Here is a 22,068-nt window from a genome sequence, read left to right on the forward strand (position 1 = left end):
GAGTCAGGAGTCAGGCTCTGTGTTCAGCAGGGAATCAGAGCTGCTTGAGATTCTAACTCTCTCCCTCTCCCTTTGCCCCTCCCCCACTTGTGCACGCGCACTCATGCTCTATCTCTCTCTCTCTCTCTCAACTAAATAAATAAATATTTTAAAAAATAAATGAGCCTAAAAAACAAATAGAAAAGATCAATGAAACTAAGACACTGGGGGTTATTCCGTATGTTAGTAAATTGAAGACCAATAAAAAATAAATTAAAAAAATAAAATAAAATAAAAATAAAACCAAAAAAAAAAAAAAAAGAAACTAAGAGCTGGTTCTCTGAAAAGATAAAATTGACAAACCTTTAACTAAACTCACTAACAATAAAGGAGATGGCTCAAATAAAATCAGAAATCAAAGTGGAGAGGTTACAACTGACACCACAGGAATATAAAAAATCATGAGACTATTATAAATGATTATATGCAAACAAATTGAACCTACAAGAAATGGATAAATTCCTAGAAACTACAACCTTCCAAGACTGAATCACAAAGAAAAAGAAAATCTCAATAGACTAATTACTAGTAAGAAGACTGAAGCAGTAATCAAAAACCTCTCAAAAAACAGAAGTCAGGGACCAGAAGGGTTCACTCAGAATTCTACCAAAACATTCTAAGAAAATTTAATACCTATCCTTCCAAAACTATTTCAAAAAACTGCAGAGGAATAAATGCTTCCAAATCTCCATAAGAAGTCAATATTATCCTGATACCAAGACCAGACAAAGACACTCATCTCTTCAAAAAAGAAGATTGCAGGCCAATATCCCTGATGAACACAGATGCAAAAATCCCCAACAAAATATTAGCAGACCAAATTCAACAATACATTGAAAGGATCATACACCATGATCAAGTGGTATTTATTCCAGGGATGCAAGGATGGTCCAACATCCTTGGACAAGCCAGCCAATGTTATATACCACGTGAATATAATGAAACATAAAAATCATAGGATCATCTCAAAAGATGGAGAAAAAGCATCTGCCGAAATTCAACATCCACTTATGATAAAAACTCTCAACAAAGAGAGTATAGAGGCAACACACCTCAACATTATATGGCAAACTTACAAGTAATGGCATAGTCAATGGTGAAAAGCTAAAGCCTTTCTTCTAAGATCAGGAAAAGGCAAGGATGCTCACTCTCTCCACTTTTATTCAACACGGTATCAGTCTTAGCTATAAGACTTAGTTACAAGTCTTAGCTATAGCAACTAAAAAGAAATAAAGGACATTCTATTGGAAAGAAGTAAAATTCACTATTTGCATATGATATGATTTTTTTTTTTTATGATATGATTCTATATATAGAAAACCCTAAAGACTCCACTAAAAAACTGCTAGAACTGATAAATGAATTCAGTAAAGCAGGACACACAATTCTTGTCACCAAAAAAAAATTTGTTGCATTTCTGTACACTAAATAGCAAACTATTAGAAGGAAGAATTAAGAAAACAATCCCATACAATTGCATCAAAAAGAATAAAACACCTAGAATAAATTTAACCAATAGGGTGGAAAAACCTATATACTGAAAACAGTAAGATACTGATGAAAAAACTGAAGATGACACAAAGAAATGGAAAGATATCCATGCTTGTGGAATAGAAGAATACTATTAAAATGTCCATAGTACCCAAAGCAATCTACAGATTCTATAACAATCTACGGTGCAATCACATTAAAATTCCAATGCATTTTTCATAGAACTAGAACAAATAATCCTAAAATTTATATAGAACCACAAAAGACCCTCAAAGCCAAAACAGGGGATCCCTGGGTGGCGCAGCAGTTTAAAGCCTGCCTTTGGCCCAGGGCGCGATCCTGGAGACCCGGGATCGAATCCCACGTCGGGCTCCCGGTGCATGGAGTCTGCTTCTCCCTCTGCCTATGTCTCTGCCTCTCTCTCTCTCTCTCTCACTGTGTGCCTATCATAAATTAAAAAAAAAAAAAAAAAAAAAAGCCAAAACAATCATGAGAAAGAAAAAGAAACCTGAAGATATCACATGCCCAGATTTCAAATCATACTACAAAGCTACTGTAAACAGTATTGACATAAAAATGGACACAAAGATCAATGGAAGAAAAGAGAGCCCAAAAATAAACCCATGTCAAGTAATTTACAACAAAAGAGGCAAGAATATGCACTGGGGAAAGGACAGTCTCTCCAATAAATGGTGTTGGGAAAACCAGATAGTTACATGCAAAAGAATGAAACTGGACCATTTTCTTAACACCATACACCAAACTAAACTCAAAATGGATTAAAGACCAGATCATAAAACTCCCAAAAGAAAACAGGCAGCAAGCTCCTTGATATCAAGCTTAGCAATGGTTTTTTGGATCTAATTCCAAAGACAAGGGAAACAAAAATGAAAATAAACAACTGAGGGGATCCCTGGGTGGCTCAGCGGTTTAGTGCCTGCCTTCGGCCCAGGGCGCGATTCTGGAGTCCCGAGATCGAGTCCCACATCGGGCTCCCTGCATGGAGCCTGCTTCTCTCTCTGCCTATGTCTCTGCCTCTCTCTCTTTCTCTCTCTCTCTCTCTCTCTCTGCGTCTCTCATGAATGAATAAATAAATAAAATCTTTAAAAAAAAAAGAAAATAAACAACTGAGACTACATCAAACTAAGAAAGTTCTGCATAGTAAAGAAAACAATCAATAAAACTAAAAGGCAACGTATGGAATGGGAGATGTCTACAAATCATACCTCTGGTGCTTGCTTCAGCAGCACATGTACAAAAACTGGAATGATACAGAGAAGATAAGCATGGCCCCGGCACACAGGTGACATGCAAATCATCTATCTGATAAGGGGCTAATATCTAAAATATTTAAAGAAATCATATAACTCAATAACCAAAAAATCCAATTAAAAAGTGAACAGAAAAAAAAAAAAGTGGACAGAAGAGCTGAATAGATATTCTTCCAAAGAAGATATTCAACCAACAGACACACGAAAAGAAGCTTAACATTGCTCATCATTGGGGAAATCCAAATCAAAACCACAATGAGATCACCTGACATCTGTCAGATTGGCCGGTATCAAAACGGCAAGAAACAAGTGTTGGTGAGGATGTGGAGAAAAGATAGCCTTTGTGCACTGTTGGTGGGATAGCATACTGGTGCAGCCACACTACAGAAAACACTATGAAGGTTCCTCAAAAAATTAAAGATACAAATACTATATGATCCAACAGTTCCACTACAGGGCATCTATCCAAAGAAAAGAAAAACACTAATTCAAAAAAAAAAAAAAAAACCCCCACATGTATCCCTATGTTCACTGCAGCATTACTTATTAGCCAATCAGGGTGTTATGCCAAGTGAAGTAAGTTAGACACAGAAAGACAAATATCACATAATTTGACTTACATGTAGAATTTAAAAAAAAACAAAACAAATAGGGCATCTGGTGGATCAGCCAGTAAGGCATCTGCCTTCAGCTCAGGTCATGATCTCAGGGTCATGATCTCAGGGTCATGATTGAGCCCTATGTCAGGCTCCCTGCTTAACAAGGAGTCTGCTTTCTCCCTCTCCCCAACCCCCTGTCTGTGCTCTTTCAAATAAATAAATAAAATCTTTAAAAAAACAAAACCCAGATTCACAGGTCTAGAGAACAGACTGATAGTTGCCAGAGGGGAGGGGGTTTGAGGGTGAAATGGGTACAAATCAAGAAGCACAAACTTCCAGTTACAAAAGATTAAGTCACTGGGAGGTAATGTACAACATGGGAAATATAGTCAGTAATACTGTGTTAACTTTGTATGGTGACAGAAGATAACTAGATTTATTGTAGCAATCATTTTGCAATGTATACAAATGTCAAACCACTGTGTTATATATCTGAAACTAATATATTTTAAGTCAGTTATACCTCCATTAAAAAAAAAAAAAAAGATTGCTAGGTCCTGTGCATGACTAAGTTACAAGCCTCAAATAAACCTGTTCTGTTGCACCAGTTTCCAGCTCCACTTGGAATGCTTTTACTCTGTTTATCTTGTGCTACTGTCATCCACACTCAACACCAGATAATAAACTGAAATTTTTTTATCATCACATTACCAGTAGAAAGGATCCTAGACTTTTGCTAAACTTCATTCCAATCCTAACTCATCTGGTTCAATAGTTAGGTGGCTTCAGTTCCTCATTTGCTGCATGAGAAAACTATGCCCAACTGGCAATCAGGGTCAAATGAAAGTGAAATCAGATATGTGAAAATGTTTCAGGAAAATACAGTCCTTATCCTATCTGCTCGTTCTGATATACCCATCTGCCTTTGCCTAGCAAATTCTGACTCATGCTTCAAAAACCAGCTCAAATGTCACCTTCTCTACAAAGCAGTCCTTGCCGCAAGGACACCATTATAGGTGGATAGGATGGATCCTATGTACTGCCAGATTTTTGTTCATATTTCTATATACCAGTTGACATTTTACATCTGAATTCACTTATGTATTTCTCCTAGTGTGGACTGTTTCACATTTGCCTGTATTCCAGGGCACAGAGTAGGATTTCAATTAATGCTCAATGAATAAAAATTATATAAAGGCTCAAATTATATAAAGGCTCATTGTTACACATTATTTTGTTAACATATGTACAGTTTGCAATAATCAGGAATTAATAAGCAATAGTTTCTCACAGTCACCTTGTTACATACTATCTGTTTATATATGTGTGCATATATACATGTGTATATATGTGTATATACATATATACACAAATTTATTAAAAATCATCATATATTTGTTAACAGGACTCCTCTCTACTGAGATTGACCCTCAGTATTGAACTAGAAAGAAAACCAGTAGGCACTACTCAGAGTTCCAAACCTGGAACAATATAAATAGGACCTGATACAATTCTCCAATTCCTGGGCTGCCATCTATCTGCCTACCTGCCCCTTCGGTCTGTAAGATTCACAACAAATTGGAGACGAGATATATTCTCTCTGTGAAAGGGGTACAGATGAATGTTGAAGACATAGACAGACTTATAGGATAACAATTTTTAAAAAATTAACCGCTGAGGGGATCCCTGGGTGGCTCAGCGGTTTGGTGCCTGCCTTCGGCCCAGGGCGTGATCCTGGAGCCCCGGGATCGAGTCCCACTTCGGGCTCCCGGCATGGAGCCTGCTTCTCCTTCCACCTGTGTCTCTGCCCCTCTCTCTCTCTTTCTATGTATATCATGAATAAATAAATAAAATCTTTAAAAAAAATTAACCACTGAGTGGGTCAAAAGTCAAAATTAACTTCATGTTTGCTTAAGGAACAAATAGAAATTTTTGAAACTCCATAAAAATACCATCTGTGGACTCCTGCAAGTGAGGCAGGGCCAGAACATCCTCTCAGGATGTCTTCTGAGAACATGACAGTTGGGGCAATGTACATGTTCATCTACATATCTAGGGGTTCCAATCAGATCATGAATTAAGACTCAGTAAAGGGGATGGGGAAGAGAGCCAGAGAATGAAAGGAGGAATGCTCAGAGTATATGAGGAAAGACAAAAAAAATTCAAGAGTAAATTAGATATTGTTTGTCATCAGAGACCCCTACACTTTCCTATCTTTAGTTTTTCTGTTAAACATTTATTGCAGCCACACTACATGCCAAGGACTTTATTAAGCACTAGAGAAACAAATGATTAAGACATTGCTCTGAAAAAGCTCATAGGCTGTAAAGGAGTCAATCACAGGCAAGTTCAATAGTTACTTTCTTAATTATCAGCCCCAATCAACCGGATGACAACAAACTCTAAATTAATAGCAATTCTTAAAAAAAATTCACATTAACTCAACTGTAAGACATGTCATGAAACCAGAAACATTAAAACATGAAAAAAAAACATCAAATAATTGATAAAATGTGGTATGGCACCGTGGCTACAAGCGTGCTCCTATCACCAGATTCACTACTGACTGACTTGATGTTGGGCAAGTGACAACCCGAGTGTCTCTATTCCCTTTTCATCAAAATGAGGACATGAACAGCAGTGCCCACCTCAAGGTGTTGTGGCTAGAATTAAAAGAAATAACTCACATAAAACACTTAAAATAGCAAGCTCTCAATAAATGTCCATTACTATTATTTTTGTGGCAAAAATTATACTCAAACAGAGTGAGAACATCAACCTGCGCTAGTCAGAAAGGGCAGGTTCCCTAGAAAGGACCCTGGAGATGATTCTTAAATGCTAACAAGGAGCCAGCAAGAGTATGACTGTGTGTGTGTGTGTGTGTGTATATGTGTGTTTTGGGCAGGGGCAGGCACAGCTTCCAGGCAGGAAGATCAGTAAATGTATGGAAAAGGCAAAGGTGAAAATAGTACATACTGCTGGAGGTTCCATTTCACTCATGGTATGTAATGTAAAACATTTTTGATAAGATAAATGGAAGATATTTTAAAATAGAATGCAAAAGACAGGTTAATTTTTTTTTTTTAAGATTTATTTATTTTAGAGAGAGAGAGAGAAAGCACAAGCAGGAGGGGAAGAAGGAGAATCTCAAGCAGACTCTGTGTTGAGCATCGAGCCCGATGCTCCATGACTTTGGCTCATGACTTGAACCAAAATCAAGGGTCAGATGCTTAACTGACTGGGCCACCCCAGCACCCCAAAACCAGGTTAAATTTCAAGATAAAAAAATCTGACCTTTAGAATTCCCACCTTACCCCAAGCTGGACTGCTTCTGTTTGCCCCATAAGCAGGAAGTGAAAAAACCTTGCAAAGCACTGCCCTAAGAACGTAAGCACTGGCAGCAGTTTTATAGCATTCCAACTGAGCCGAGCATAGCCTTACATTGTGAGGGGCACATTTACAAATAAACAGACAACCATGTGCCCAATCCCAGGGGTAGGAGCAATCTCCCAGCCCTTCAAATTGACCCCTTCAGGCAGTGGTCTTTTTTTTTTTTTTTTTTAAGATTTTTTTATTTATTTATTCATAGAGACACAGAGAGAGAGAGAGGCAGAGACACAGGCCGAGGGAGAAGCAGGCTCCACGCAACAAGCCTGACGTGGGACTCGATCCCGGGTCTCCAGGATCACACCCCGGGCTGCAGGCGGCGCTAAACCGCTGCGCCACCGGGGCTGCCCCAGGCAGTGGTCTTCTGATGTCCTTAAGGAAAGTCTGAATGTACTGCCCAGAGAGCCAGCGTCCCATTCAGGCAGTTCAGCAGAAATATGCAGGAATGATACCCTCCCAGGGAGAGTTCTGTAGACATCAGGGAAGATCCCTCTAAAAGGAATGGAGTCAAAGAATGATCACTTACCAGAGTGGGCTTGCATGAGACACACTGATGACAAATGCCTCTCCTGTCTGTCCAGAAAGAGTTCGCCCACTTTTATCAATAATTGTCCCCGAAATCTGAATTAACAAAGTAAACACAGTCCATGATAGACTCAAGTTAAGAACATGGTCACAAACATGAAATAAAATGAGTATGCTAACTTTGTTGTTTTACAAGGAAGAAAAGTGTAGAGCTCTCCCCAAGGAAGCACTTTTCATCACAGTCAAAAAGGACACAGGCAAAGTGATTGTGGGGAGGAGTCGATAAGCCAGGGAAGTCAGGAAGTCAGGGAAAGTCACTGAGGCAAAAGCAGTGACCAACAAAGATTTAGAATTCACACATCCAGTGCCACTGCAGAAGGCGTTCCCAGAGACCTCAGGCTGTCCTGGCTGTCACACCTCTGGTTCATCTAACACCCCTTGATTTGATTCTATTCTTTTCCCAACAAGAAATCCTGGGACTCTCCGGTGGATTGGCCTCCTTGCAGGTTGGTGTTGTCATTTCTGGGTACTTTGATCAGCATGCAAGCCCCCTCTCCTGGGGCTCTTATCAGCGGGAGTCCCTAAAGACTTTCACTTCAGGAGACCAATTCATCAAGGCTTCTTTGGAATGGCCTGCCTTTCACCAAACATTTCTGGGTTCATTTTCTTAGCATTTCCAGAGCTAAGCCTGCCACTGGTCTACAGCTGGTGAACTGGGGAGAGGAAACCGAAATGGGTGGTTCCTAATAGATTACTAAAGATAGTTCTATGTTGGGAAAATGAAAACCCTACCCTCAAAATGACAGTATTAATAAAAGACAAAATTCAGCATGCAAATTCTCGAACTTACGAAGATAGGCCTGGGGGAATACTCCTCTTCAAAAAGTGTTTGGAGTGCAAACAAGGCTGCCTGTCAGAGGTAAAAAGAAGACAGCTTTATTTTTGAGAGACTGTATCTTTGGCCAGTCTAACTGGCTAATCAGAATGCCGCCTCTTCCCAAAACTCTCTAGATAAGATAGACATCACATTCTCTGGGGAAGAGGCATGTCCTCCCTGTAAGGTACAATTCCAACACCCCATTCTTAAGTAGAACACTGTACATACTGAAACAAAACAATATGAGAGTTTACAAACTAATATTTCCTCCGAAGAGGAGCTCAAGAGCTATGCTCTTTCTTCCTTTTCCCAGTCAAAATTAAGTGAGAATGCCTCCATCTTCCACATCCTCATATATACACAGTCAGTACAGAGCGAACGGTGTGTGTCATTACAAACAACAGTGTGAGCTCAGAATGGTCTGCAAAGGTACAAATGCCAAGCTACTCTGTGCACACCCGTGATGTATTAAGTTCTAGGGAACATCTTTTTTTTATCACTGTATTTCTTGATCCCAAGAGGAATTCTCACATTTTTCTGAAGTCAGAATGCAACCTGCCCTTAGTGTATACCTTTAGTGTGATGGTGGGGTTCCTTTGCATATTAATTAAATCAACAATATGAGAATTTCTTTTCCTTTTCCCTTTTTTTTTTTTTTAGAACTAGCCAAGTTGATCCTAAAGATCTTATGGACAATAAACAAAGAAGAATAACCAGGAAAATTCTGGGGGAAAAATAGAGGGGGAAGGAGGTTAATGCAAGCCTACCAGCTACTCAGATGTATTTTAATCACAATGCTACAGAAAATAGCAGGAAGGGGGTGTGATATCTGACAGATTACTGGAATAAATTCTACCCAGAGGCACTTCTGAATTTAGGATGGTATGGGTGACATTCCACATGGTTCTTATCACTGGGAAATACTAGGATATTGAATAGTGTTAAGAAAACTAGGTAAACTTTAGGCAAAAAGAGTACCTAGTTAGATCTCTACCACATTCCTCACTCCAAAATAAATTCCAGATGCATCATGGGGGAAACCATTCCTCAGTAATCAAAAGAATGTTGTATCACACTTCCCTCTACCTGTCTGGCATGTCTATCAGGAACCTCACGCCAATAACAGTAGCCATACCAGGAAAGACCTGGATAACCAAGGAACAGAAGGAAGGATATTTACTTTTTACTCCACACATTTATATACCTTTTAAATTTAGAACCATACATATATATTTACTACATCTGCATTTGTGCACCTAATAGCTGTATGTGTACATGTGGACATGTACTTTCATAATTTGAAAAATGCTTTTGAAAGTTAAAGAGAATCTACTGAAGTTTTTCTCATCAACTAGATGGCCTCAACTAGAAATCCTCAAGAACAGAATCGAACAGAAGACTTTCATTTAACTTTGACAACAGCTGTGATGGTCATCTCACCCCACCGGGGGACTCATCACAGCCCCCACCCAGCTGTCCCCTTCATCTCCCTCAACTCACCTTGGCATTGGCAGTATCAAAAATAGTTTCAATGAGTAAGATATCAACTCCACCATCCAGGAGCCCTTTGGCCTGCTCTTTGTATGCTTCAACAAGCTCATCGAATGCTGCAAAAAATAAATCACATCCAGGACATCAGTCATCAAAATCCTCTCAATGGCCAGGACATGCTGTGTTTAGGCTTGGTACCTGTCAACTCACCACTATTGTTGGTTTATAATGCTTAATTCACTAACAATATCACCTTTTGTGAGAAACCAAATTAAGAAAACAGGGTAGTGATGTTAATTAAACCTATAGACTAGACACTATTTCTCCTAAACACTTACCATACAACCTCCGCTTCCCATGGATAAGCCAAGAATGAGTGAGTGAGCAAGAAGGTACATGGTTTCTTTTTTTTTTTTTTTTTTTTTTTTTGAAGGTACATGGTTTCTTGAACCCTGTCCCTTACTTTCCACATCTTTAAAGCAGGTCATTCCTTCCAGGATGGTTTTAATCAGTCAGTTAAGGGATGTGTGTGAGGAACACATAGAGAAACATGTCACCCTGACTTGGAAATATGGGGGGAGGGGGTCTAGTCACATGCTCTCACACTCACTGTGTTAAAAGGCTTCAGTCCTGTGGACTTAATCCCTGCCCAAGAGGAAACCTGACTGAGGGGCAATTTCAGTCTGAAACCAAAGTGTTCAATTGTTCCTGGATAAAAACTTTGTTAGAAACATCTTGAGTTGTCCATTTCCATTTGAGAGCTCATCCCTGTTCCCATTTTCCTTCCAATAAAAAAAGAAAAAAGCTTAGATATTCAGTAGAGAAATCTAAGTAGTACCTTTATCCTTGTTATATACAGCACAGGAGAAAGAAAAAGTTTGTCCCCCAAGGTCATGCCTAGACCAGAGGCCATAGACCATGTATAAGCCCCATATGAGTAATCCCCTGGTGAAGAAGTACAGTAGCACCACAAACCATACTTGCCTGAACCTTTCATCTACACAAAATTCTTCACCATAAAAAGTATCAGTATCATCCAACTAAGTCTAATTCTTTTTTTTTCATTGTCTTGATGCTTAAGAAATTGACCTAGATTTTTAATAAAATCTCAATACACTAGTTTATAATGTCAACAATGCTAGTATGTTTATGTAGTTTGGACACTTTCTGCCATAAAATGGAAACCTAATGGGTTATTCCATAATAGACCAAGGCCTGGTGTCCACATTTGCTCAACTTCTCAGTTTAAAGCTTTCTCTTGATTAGTTTTATTTCCTCAGCTCATAAAGAAACACTATCACAATAACCAAGCACATTTGAAAGCAAACTCAAAATAATAATAATAACAACAACAGCAATAAGATCTGACTTTTGATTTAGATGTTTACTATATTCTAGGGACTGTTATAAGCCCTTTATGTCCATTAAGTTACAGTAACCCTTTTAGTGATCCCATTTTACAGATTTTAAGATCACTGAAACAGAGGCACTTGCAGAAGGTCAAAGATCAAATATGATACTCACTAATATTCCTATAATCTGGTTTTTCCACCGACGGGGACACAGACAGTGTCTTATTAGTTGGACCCAGTGCTCCTGCCACAAATCTCTTAATTCCTTTGGGAAAAGAAAAACAAGTGTAAAGAATCTCTAAATAGCTTGACCTTTTTGTTGTGACTCAACAAAGGCTCTAAGATTTTTCCCTAGAACATAGGTCTATAGTCCTTCATCCACAACTGAAATACAAAAGCACAAATTACATTCTTAATTTAACAAAACTTAAAAAAAAAAAAATTTAACAAAACTTGACCCATCCTGGACCAACAAGAGGTTAGTTACAGTCTTATCACACTCAGTGAGACAATGACCAGATTTGACTGAAAATGTGTCTGTGATGATGGGAGCTGTCCTGGGCCCCACTGGGAAAATTATGAAATACAGGGAATTGTACATATTATTGCTAAGCCAATCCAAAAGACAACAAATTCTCAACTCTCTGGCATCAAAGCATTTCAGTAACTAACCCTTTTCTATCTCTACAGCCATGTTTGGACAAATTATCTCCCCTTATTCTTAAGAAATCCTGAACTTAATACAGATTCTAACACAACTTGCGATGCTTGCCAGTACCGTGCTGCACACCCTTCGCTGGGCGGGGTAAGGGTGGGGGATACTAAATCAGGATCAGCAATTATAAAGCCTAAAATTAAAGTATGAGACAGACCAAATCTTACTTTAAGAGCTCTTTTCATAATTATTTAATAACCTTTCCTCCAGGCTAGAGTCTAGGTGCTTCTAAGAGAGCCTCAAAAGTTAGGTTCATTTACATGTCATAACCAAAGCCAGGGGGAACACTGCCCATCACTTCTGGTAGATGGTAACCACTCAGTAACCTGGGTTACTTAACACTTTTCAATTTAACTGGAGAAGACTACTGACTAGTTGATAACCCAGCCTTTGAGCAGGTAACCTTCCCCAAAGCTAAATAATGTGCGTTTCAGAAAAATGTCCTCATCTTTCCCTGCTTTGGCAGGTTTAATATTCTCTGACCTGTGGCTCTGTTGGGGTAGCAGTCCACGCACATTCATGGATTTAAACACTTTCTCTCAGAAGCAGAGTTCCCAGGAATGGCTTCAGTCTTTGTTAGTATGCTGTGTCCAACTTAGCCACTTTGCTTTATATTTTCTTCTGTTGGCAATAATTTTACATTTCCAAATCTTGAGGGGCTCTATACATTTCCTCTATTCCTTTCCCTCCCTCAAAGCCTCCCCACCAGCTGGCGCCCAAGTCATGTTATGGCAGTCAGCCAGGAGGCGAGTTATTTCAGGGAGCTACTTTTCACGTCCCAGCAAGACTGAATCTAACACCATGCTCCTGTGCCGCACAGAGCCTTCAAGGACATTAATAATAGGAAGTGGAAAATGCTCTAAAGGCAGTATCTCTTTACCTAAGTAAGCCTATCTCAAGGATGAGGGTAGCTTTAAAGAGATAAAATCAAATATCTTAATGTTAATCATAACAACCAGGACAGCTGTCATCTTAGTCACCTAATACTATGCTTCCAAAAAGGAGGAAAATCATGTTAGCTGCAAATATAGGAAGAAGCTATAACTATAAATATACAAAGTAGCCACAGTTACAAAGTTAAGCTAAAACCCCCACTAAAGAAAATGCACAGTAAACTCTGAGCCTAAGGCCCAGAGAGACAGAATCAATTCAGAGAGATATGGATTTCTGATTATGAAACTGCAAAGGAGTAACCTACACACAAGTACAAATCAGTGTCTGCCATGTTGTTAGTGGGCCACTTGTCACAAAAGGAAAAAGTGCAATAAGAACAGCACATTATAGCTGAGAATCTCAAAAGAATTATCTTTGTAAAATAAAAAAGAGGAAGAAAAAGTCCCTTACCCGTCTGGAAAGATACCTCCTCGGCTGCTTTTCTGGCCACTCCTGCAGAGCACTTGTTCATCTGGTAGGCCTAACATATCAACCACAAACATTAGCTAGAACTTTTTTTCCTCTACACAATAAATAAGGAATTCATGACCTTATAAAAGCCAGTTTTACTCAGTAAATCTTAGCCGAGAAGGTCTATCAGCTGCCACAGGTATGGAGGCAGCAGGAAGGCCAAGAGTCCTGGAGAATTGCTTTTAGCTTCTTCTTTTAAGCTATGAGCTAACTGGTAAAAATGGGCAATCTCTTGGACATCTGGTAGGTCAAAGAATAAGCTGATGCCATTAAATACTCTGTTAGTTCGAAAAAGTAAAAGCTTCAGAGGCAAGAGACCTGAGTTCAAGGACCAGATCTTCTCAGCACCTGCAGTTCCCTTAGCAACTTCTCTGAGCCCTGATTTCCTTCACTGTATAGCGATTGTACTCAGTGGTTCTGAACTTTTTGGAGAGGATTATCAACCTCTTTAGAATTCAGTAAAGGTCTCACTAGGAAATAAAAAAGTAAGCACACATAGAGTAATGCTTATAATTTAAAGAGGTTCCTAAGCCTCCTGAAACCTTTTCCCATAGCAGGTTGGAAGGTTCTAGACTTGCAGTCCTCAGGACCCCTTCCCAGATCCTATGCACTGTGGATTTTCATTATTTAGTAATTAAGAAACCAGAATATCCTAAAATAGGAGTTGGCAAATTCTACAGCTCCCAGGGCAAATCTAGTCTGGTCCAGTTTTATAAATAAAGTTTTACTGGAACACAATCAAGCTCCTTCGTTTACATATTGTCTATTGCTGCTTTTGCACTACAGTGAGAAAGTTGAGGAGATGCTGTATATGGCCAAAAAAGCCTAAAATATTTACTTACTTGGCCCTTTAAAGAAAAAGTTTGCCAACTCCTGCCCTAAATTACATAAAACTAATCATTTTCCCTTGATAACCCAAAAGACATGAGATTCCCACAAAGTCCCAACATCATGAGAGAAGACAGAGTTGTGTTGAAACAGAGGCATGTCTGGAAAAATCCCACACAGACATTACATGGAGTACCCAGAGGAGTCAAATTCATAATAAAAGCAAGTAATGATGGTGGTTTCTGGGGCCTAGGGGCTGAGAAGAGGATGGGGAGTGATTATTTAATGTAATGGGTATAGAGATTCAGTTTTACAAGATGATGAGAGTTCTGCAGATGGAAGGTGGTGATGGTTGCAGAGCAACATGAATGTACTTAATACCACTGAACTGTATGTATGCTTAAAAATGGCTAAGATGTCAATTTTATGTTACATGTGTTTTGCCACAGTTAAAAAAAAACAAAAAACAAATCTGCCACCCAGTACATAAAAATGGTGCGCACAGAGCCAATCTTTATACCTTTATCAGCAGATGCTGCACAACAAGCTCGTTTTCACTTGGTCACTTGCCCGCAAAAGAAATCAGTTAGAAAATGAATGGTCTGCTGTATTCATAACCAGAAGAGAGATTCAAATGGTTTTTCCAGGCTGACCACAAACAGACAGCTAGGCATTAGCCTGACTCTGCAACTTCTGGAGGTTTTCTCACTAGCAACCATCAATGCAGCACATGCTCAGGAACATCTTAGAGATATGGCAAAATGGAACTCTTACCAAGTGTTCGAGGCCATAGTCAGCTTGGGCAACATTAGTGCTACTAAAAGTATTTGTTTCAATGATATCTGCCCCGGCCAGCAAGTAATCCTGCAACGAGATAGTAGTATCATTTGCTCTGGAGTTTTAGAACTTGTCTCTCCACAACAGACACGTCTGCTCACCACCACCACCACCACCACCACCACCACCACACACCTTGTGACCATTCACTGAGCACAGGCACTGCAACTAGGGGCCAGAGATGCAGAAATAGATAAGTGTTTCACAGAAAGGAATGTGGTGTAAATAAACAAACGCAGAGCTTGAATTCAGATGAAGTTCATATGCTAAGCCATATAAATGGAATCAAGTTCCTTAAACTCTGAGTTTCGTTTTCCTCTCTGGAAAGTACTAGAACCCGACTCCACCGGGTGGCTGTACAATGACACAAGTAACACAAGTTCTGGCCTAGGATGGCACTTTCCAGTCTCAGCACAATTTGATCCCCACTGGCAACCGCGCTGTCTCCGAGAGCCCAGGTCTGCCCATAATTGTCTCAGTCCCAATCTGCTGGTCCATCTGAGCCAGATCCGCACTCCTCCTAGAACCCTGAGGATCTTGGTGCCTTCCGGTCTTCCATGTTTGAAACCTGTCTTCCTCCTTTTGCCTTTAGGACAACACCTTCTCAACCTTAATCTGATGAACACCCTGGAATCTCTCAATTCCCTTGATCGTCCAAAAGTAAATTAACCCAACCCCTCCCAAAGTGATAAACACTGTTTACAGAATATCTGGGAAATGAAAACCAAGATTTAGACATATTTATAAGTGACAAACATTCTGAATATCCACCAATTAGAAAAAACTGGAGAAATGAAAATATAACCATTTTGTAACATGCTTTGTGACAGCTAAAAACATTGTGTATATCTACATATACTGACATGGAAAGATCGCCAAAAGCATTGTTGAGTAGAAACCAAAATTGATTGAAATGTAAAATATGAGACCAAGAAGTTTAAAACATACATGTACACAAACAGTTGCCTTCTACAGATATTTTTAAAATCCCAGTATAAATACTAGATTAAAATATAAGTTAAACAATGTGAATAGTAGTTAAGTCTTGTTATTGTTATGTCCTGGTTTTGATTTTCCCTTTTATGGCTTTCTATATTATCTAGTTACTTCTTTTTTAAGCACTAAACACGTATTCTCTTTACAATTATATAAAAAAATTTAAATTCAATTTTCTCCAATTTTGTGTAGATTTGAAATTTTCCACGATATATAGTTTAAAAGGTGTTTCTTCTAGCTCTTCATCCTTTCTCTATGCCTTTTTTCCTGGCTCAATATCCCACGCCTAAACCCTAGGCAGGACAACCCTCAATTCCAATCCTACTCTTGCTAATTTAAAAAAATGTGTGATATGAGGCATGCTACTGAATTTCTCTGCTCCTCACTTCTGTCAGGATTAGAGGAGGATATTAAGGACAGCATTTCTAGAGGCTAACAGAGGTTTTGAATTCAGTTTTGTGACAGTGATGCCACTAGAATGCCCAAGGCACTCACCTGTCCTCCTTGAGGCCAGCTCCCACAAACGTTTCCCTGGGCAGAGTCCAAGTTGTGGTTCTGATAATTGCAAAATGCATTTCAGCAACAATCATAGGGAACTTTGGGGAGAAAAAAGTGTACTACGCAGAAGTCCTGAAGGGTATAGGCCCAGGGCCACACTTGAAGGAGCAAGAGGCAGATGGGGGGGTGGAGTGACCACAGACACAAGCTTCTGCCTTCTCTGAGGTACAAGGATGGGACACCTAGGGTTTGACAGTTTCACTCTTTATTGCCAAATTTAAAACATAAGAGTGGGAGTCAGGGTGTGGAAAGAAAAAAAATAGGGCCACTCAAACAGTCAGTTGTCTGGGTCATCCAGAGCATCCAAAAGCAGAACTTCATGGGTGGGATTAGCCTGCTATATAGTTGTTCAGCTAGTAGGTGTCATGTTTAATAGGAGATGGATGTCTTTGAAATGAATGTCTTGGCAACCAAAAGCTTAAGATCAGGCACCTACATTACAACCAGAGCAGCTTACTGTCATTACATTACAAGTATAACTTGGATAGTCCATTAAAATTAAACCTCAGGGGATCTGATTTATGTCATGTGTGAGAAAAAAGAAAACCATCCTGTTTCCTTTCTTCATCCATGAACACATGTTCTCCAGTTCTCTAGAAATGGGACACCCAGGCAGACATTATTGTATTTACAGCCATTTTTGCTTCATGGACCTATCATGGGAACCTTGTTGTTCCATCTAGATGCCTACCTAATACAAAGAGTAAGGATTCTTTCCTTTAACAAATATTTATTGAGCACTTCCTGTGTGGGAGATAATGTTCTAGGCAGTAGGGATTTGGTCGTGAAAAACAGGCATAAATTCCTGCCCTGCGGAAGCTTCTTATCTAGTGATAATCTACATGAATAATACTGATGAAGCCACAGGGCATGATAGTTCACGTGATTTCATCAGCTGCATTACATGAAGTGTATTTGTAACCATACCAAGCAAGTCATACCCATGATGACGTTCCCAATCTACAAGAGACTAGGATTTTATAATAGGATTTAATTACATATTCTCAAGGCCTACCAGAAAAACTTAGTTAGCATTCTTCCTGCAGAATCACACCTTTTCGAGGACCAATTTTAAATCTTCTAGTACCTAGAATTCTCATTATAAGCAAAGGCAAGGCATTCTTTGCTTTTCTTTGAATGAATGCCATTCTGCATCTTACCTAGAACAAAGTCTTGACCACACAACAGAATGATCCTTTCCATTCTTGATGGATCAGTTAATCACAAAGTGATTTGTTCAGGTGATTTACCTGGGTGGCTCAGTGGTTGAGCTTTGGCTCAGGTCATGATCCTGGGATCCTAGGATTGAGTACTGCAGTCCCACAGGGAGCCTACTTCTCCCTCTGCCTATGTCTCTGTGTCTCTTATGAATTTATAAAAAAATATAAAATAAATAAAATAAAATAAAATAAAATAAAATAAAATAAAATAAAATAAATAAAATAAAATAATAAAATAAAATAAAATAAAATAACCTGAAACACCTGTAACAATGCCCTTCTCAAGAAAATAAAACTTTCTCCCTTCACTGGTAAATATGCGTTGTCCTTCCAACTGAATTCAAACCAGGAAAACAGATTCAATCACTTAATATCTCTTCTGGTTGTAATTCTATGAAATTCTGATGACAACCTATCAAACAATTCCATTTTGGGTTTATTTCCAATATTTTTTTTAAGATTTTATTTATTCATGAGAGACACAGAGAGAGAGTGAGAGAGAGAGAGAGAGAGAGAGAGAGGCAGAGACACAGGCAGAGGGAGAAGCAGGCTCTATGCAGGAAGCCCGACGTGGGACTCGATCCCAGAACTCCAGGATCACGCCCTGGGCTGAAGGCGGCGCTAAACCACTGAGCCACCCGGGGATCCCTATTTCTAAATTTTAAAAATCTACTGCCCCCAGTTACTTGTTCCTGATTTCTTTATGTTGGTTAACTTTTTATTGCAGACAGAAAAATGGAATGAAAGAGCATGGAATTTCAAGTCAGGAATCCTCCCTAACATCAGGGACGTTCCTTAACCTCCATGATCCTGAACTGCCAAATCTACAAAATAAGAATGAATAACCACCACCTTTGTAAGGGCTGCTGTGGTGACTTAAAGTAGCATATGTGACAATCTCAATTTGTCCAAGATTTTTACGGTCTTCCACTGGAGTTGAACTGCCTTGAAAGCACAAAAACTATGTTTCTCATCTCCTTATCCCAAATGCTCATCACAGTGCAGGACCTGTATTTGATGTCCAACACCTTCTTTGTGAATGAATCATTTCTTTCTTCTGTATCCTCCAAAGCTCTTGGCACAGGAAGTTGCTCACAGAATAATGGATAAGAACAGAAAACGTGGTGGGTACTGTACCTTATGGATTTGGTAAATGACATTGGGTTGAGTTATACTTAAAATGTCATTGTTGCCTTTCAGTGACCTGGCATGATCTTGAAATTCGTGACCTCGGAAGTCTTCTTCACTCAGCTTGTGCCTCTGGATCATGGTCCCCATCCCTCCATCCAGTACCATAATCCTCTCCCGCAGAATGGCTTCAATCTCATCCTGCAGGCTTTTCTTCACACTTGCTTTAAAGAAAGTGAAAATCCAACTTTCAAAATCAGGGGGAAAAACGATGTGTGGAGAAAGTTTCTAAGAATACTAGAAAGCCACAAAATTGTGCTAACTGGAGTCCCTGAGAATTTCTAACATTGAGCCTCCTCCTTGGTTCACTTTTTCTTGGCTACCTTCAACACAGCTCACATCTGCTATCTAAACCTTTGTTTTAGCTCCAAATCCTTCTCCATCTGTAGGAGATTCTACAATCCTGTTCAAAGAAGTCTTCTGTTGGGAGCTCCAAAATTCACCCTCCTCCACCTCATAATCCTCTTACAGCTTGGACTCTACTTGCCTTCCCTCTGCACTTACGGAAGAGCAATTCCGTACCCACTGCAGGTCTGACGGTAGAGCACGCCTCTCTTCTCGTCCCATTTTCATAAAAAGTCTAAGCACTTTTCCATGGGTCCCTGCTGTAGTCACTTCTCAGTCCAGACATATGAACTGTTTACTATTTGCCATAAAACAATCCCACCCCCACATATACAAATTCTGAAATGATGTGAAAGGAGTCATCATATATGCAAGAGATCAAAGCTTTTTTTTTAACTCTAAACAAAACATCTGATTTTTAATTAGAAATCTGACAAACATATTCTATGTGGAAGACTAAAAGTGCAGAAAAAGCTAAATTAATATTGATAAAGTAGAAAGAGGTTGTTTGTCCCACTAAATATTATAACATACTATTAAACTACATCCCTATAAAATAAGAAAAAATAAAATATAGAATATCTTCATTATTTTAAAGTAGGGAAAGACATAGACTCAAAAAGCTCAACCTGTAATATTAAAAAAAGATGAATTTGGTTCCATAAAAACTAAGATTCTTATTAAATGAAAGTTACCAAAAAAAAAAAAAGAAAGAAAAAGAAAAAGAAAAGAGAAGAAAAGTTACCATAGACAAACATAATAAACAGATTATGGCTTGGAGGAAGATTCTGCAATGTCTAAAACTGAAAGGGACCAACAGTCATAATGTACAAGGAACTCCTATAAAGACACGAATAGTCAAGGGAAGGGAAAATAATACCGAACAACTATATGAGGAGATGCTGAAACTCATTAGCAATCAGATGTGAATTAAAACAAGATGATACCCGTCTACACCCAATAGATGGGCAAAAATTAGGAGACTGGATAATGCTAATGAAAATCTGAACCCAAGTATGCTTGCTGGACAGAGCCATTCTGGAGAGAGGCCTAGCAGAACTTGGTAAAAAATTAACTATGCAGAAAACCCAGCAATCTCAATCCAGGATAGATTCCCCAAACAAAATCTCAGATCCATCGAGAACATGGAAGAGGATGTTCATAGGAGTGACACACTGGGGAGAGTGGCAAGTTGGAGACAACCTTGGGAAATGGCCACGTAAAATGTGGTGGATGCTCCTGGGGAGTACTGCACTGCTACACTACGAGGATGTAATACTGAGTCCAAGAGTCAGGAATTGGTAACTACCAAGATACGATTTATATCAATTAAAAATACCTACACAGACAAGAGTACTAGGAAATGTACGAATACATGGCAATATGGGAAACAGGCTACTTGTGGAACCAAGAGAAGTGTGAACATCAAGTGACATGAAAGGAGATACATAATAAAATGGGAATTAGATGCATTGAATACAAAACTCCCCCCACCCAAAAGGAGGCCCTTAAAAACTGACTGCTTCTACATCGTCCACATGCTGATTTATCCTTTAGGGCTTAAGATTTCCCTTTTAGGGAAACTAAGAGGCCTTCTTCCCAGATGTGTTGGTTTTAAGTGTTCACTGTTATCCTTATGTATTCCCCAAGCTCTTCCAGTAGGGGGTTGTCTTTCACTGGTTTCTAATCAGCGCTGCCCCTCCAGAACCTTTTCATAACAGTAAGTCACCTTAACAGTTCTCATTTCCCCTGGTAAGGTGAGCAGTCACTGAGAGCCCACGAAGAGCAACGATAACCAAAACACCTTCATATTTATCTATATATTCGGTTCACTGTGCACAGAACATTCTGTACAGTCTACCATTGACTAATCAGGCTCTTAAAGGGCAGATTCTCCCCAGTATCTCTCACAGTGAAAACAGAAGTATATTGCTTTGCATTTCCCTCATTTAGCTAAGGCATTGTGCTGCTGATAATATTTAGATGAAAAGGAAATCATGTATTTCCTTTTTTAATTAAATGGGAAGGCAAGAAGTCACGAGGCAGAGGTATCATTCAAAGAAGTACCACCTCTTCTTTTATGGCACCAGTGATACAGTGTTTCTGTCACATTTCCACTGGTTTCAAGCACAATTTTACCAGTCCCATATCAGAACCCTAGAATACCAATAGGGTCACTAGCTCACCTCTGATAAATGCCCTTCTGAGTTCTGAATTCAGTATTCACCCCCTCCCTTGACTATTTCGTCACAGCCAGCGGCTGTCTGGTCCGTATGACTATTCTCTTCTTTCTACATTTCCTACCTCATTCGTCCCGTGTTTTTATGGGTATGTCTGACCCCAAATGTTAACCAGGGATGACCTCCGAGACCCAGCGCTCATTATAAAGCTGAAATGACTGCCAGTTCTTGAGCTAGACCAGTTTTTTTGTCGGTGTTGACCTCAGAGCCACCAGTTTCAGAATCCCCTGAGATGACTCCTCCCCATCACGACCCACGATCTGCCCGTTTTACACAGTGTTTCCCTGCACACTGCAGCCTGCAGAACTTCTGCTCCACCCCTGGTGTGGAAAGGAAGCGTTCGCTCAAGTTTTAAATAGTTCTTGGGTTTCCTTATCTGTCTCCCAACGGATCAGGAAGCTCCCTTCGGATGAGCACAGCAGGTGCTCAACAAACACGTGGTTAGTAACGGCGTCAGCTCAGGGCAAGCTCCCACCGCGCCCTGCCGGGCCGTGCTGCCCCGGACCGCGCAGCTGCTCCCACGCTAGGAGCGTGCGTCGGGCGCTCGGGGAGAGCGCGGTGCTCGGCGGCCGCGGGCGGTCGGCCGGGCCGGGGAGGAGGGGAGCAGGTGCGGAGGGATCGAGCGGCGCCGCGGCGCTCCTCGGCGCTCCTCCGCCCTCCTCCGCCCTCCCGCCTGCGGGGACAGCCCCAGGGGTTCGGAGCCCC

General features: G+C 39.9%; 1 protein-coding gene and 1 non-coding gene across 7 annotated transcripts in view; one reads left to right on the plus strand and one right to left on the minus strand.

Annotated features, from left to right (window-relative positions):
* MTR (5-methyltetrahydrofolate-homocysteine methyltransferase) overlaps positions 1 to 22,068 on the minus strand; it is a 107,587-nt gene that overhangs the window by 85,332 nt on the left and 187 nt on the right. For 3 of the 6 annotated variants that reach the window (XM_025448520.3, XM_025448524.3, XM_025448523.3), the window contains exons 2-9: positions 18,728 to 18,942; positions 16,308 to 16,367; positions 14,754 to 14,843; positions 13,092 to 13,161; positions 11,205 to 11,297; positions 9,690 to 9,796; positions 8,163 to 8,222; positions 7,314 to 7,408 (exon numbers count right to left, since the gene is read on the minus strand). In XM_025448520.3, coding sequence (XP_025304305.1) covers positions 7,314 to 7,408; positions 8,163 to 8,222; positions 9,690 to 9,796; positions 11,205 to 11,297; positions 13,092 to 13,161; positions 14,754 to 14,843; positions 16,308 to 16,367; positions 18,728 to 18,942 — 790 coding nt within the window. Of the gene's footprint in view, positions 1 to 7,313; positions 7,409 to 8,162; positions 8,223 to 9,689; positions 9,797 to 11,204; positions 11,298 to 13,091; positions 13,162 to 14,753; positions 14,844 to 16,307; positions 16,368 to 18,727; positions 18,943 to 21,427; positions 21,580 to 22,068 lie in introns of those variants that run through there. The other 3 variants (XM_025448522.3, XM_025448521.3, XM_025448525.3) reach the window with 3 other exon arrangements.
* LOC112660931 (U6 spliceosomal RNA) lies at positions 2,762 to 2,873 on the plus strand. The gene has a single exon (XR_003137319.1). It is a non-coding gene; the product is annotated as a U6 spliceosomal RNA (small nuclear RNA).

Source organism: Canis lupus, chromosome 4 (genome assembly GCF_003254725.2).
Source record: "Canis lupus dingo isolate Sandy chromosome 4, ASM325472v2, whole genome shotgun sequence".
In the NCBI taxonomy this organism is placed as follows: Eukaryota; Metazoa; Chordata; class Mammalia; order Carnivora; family Canidae; genus Canis; species Canis lupus.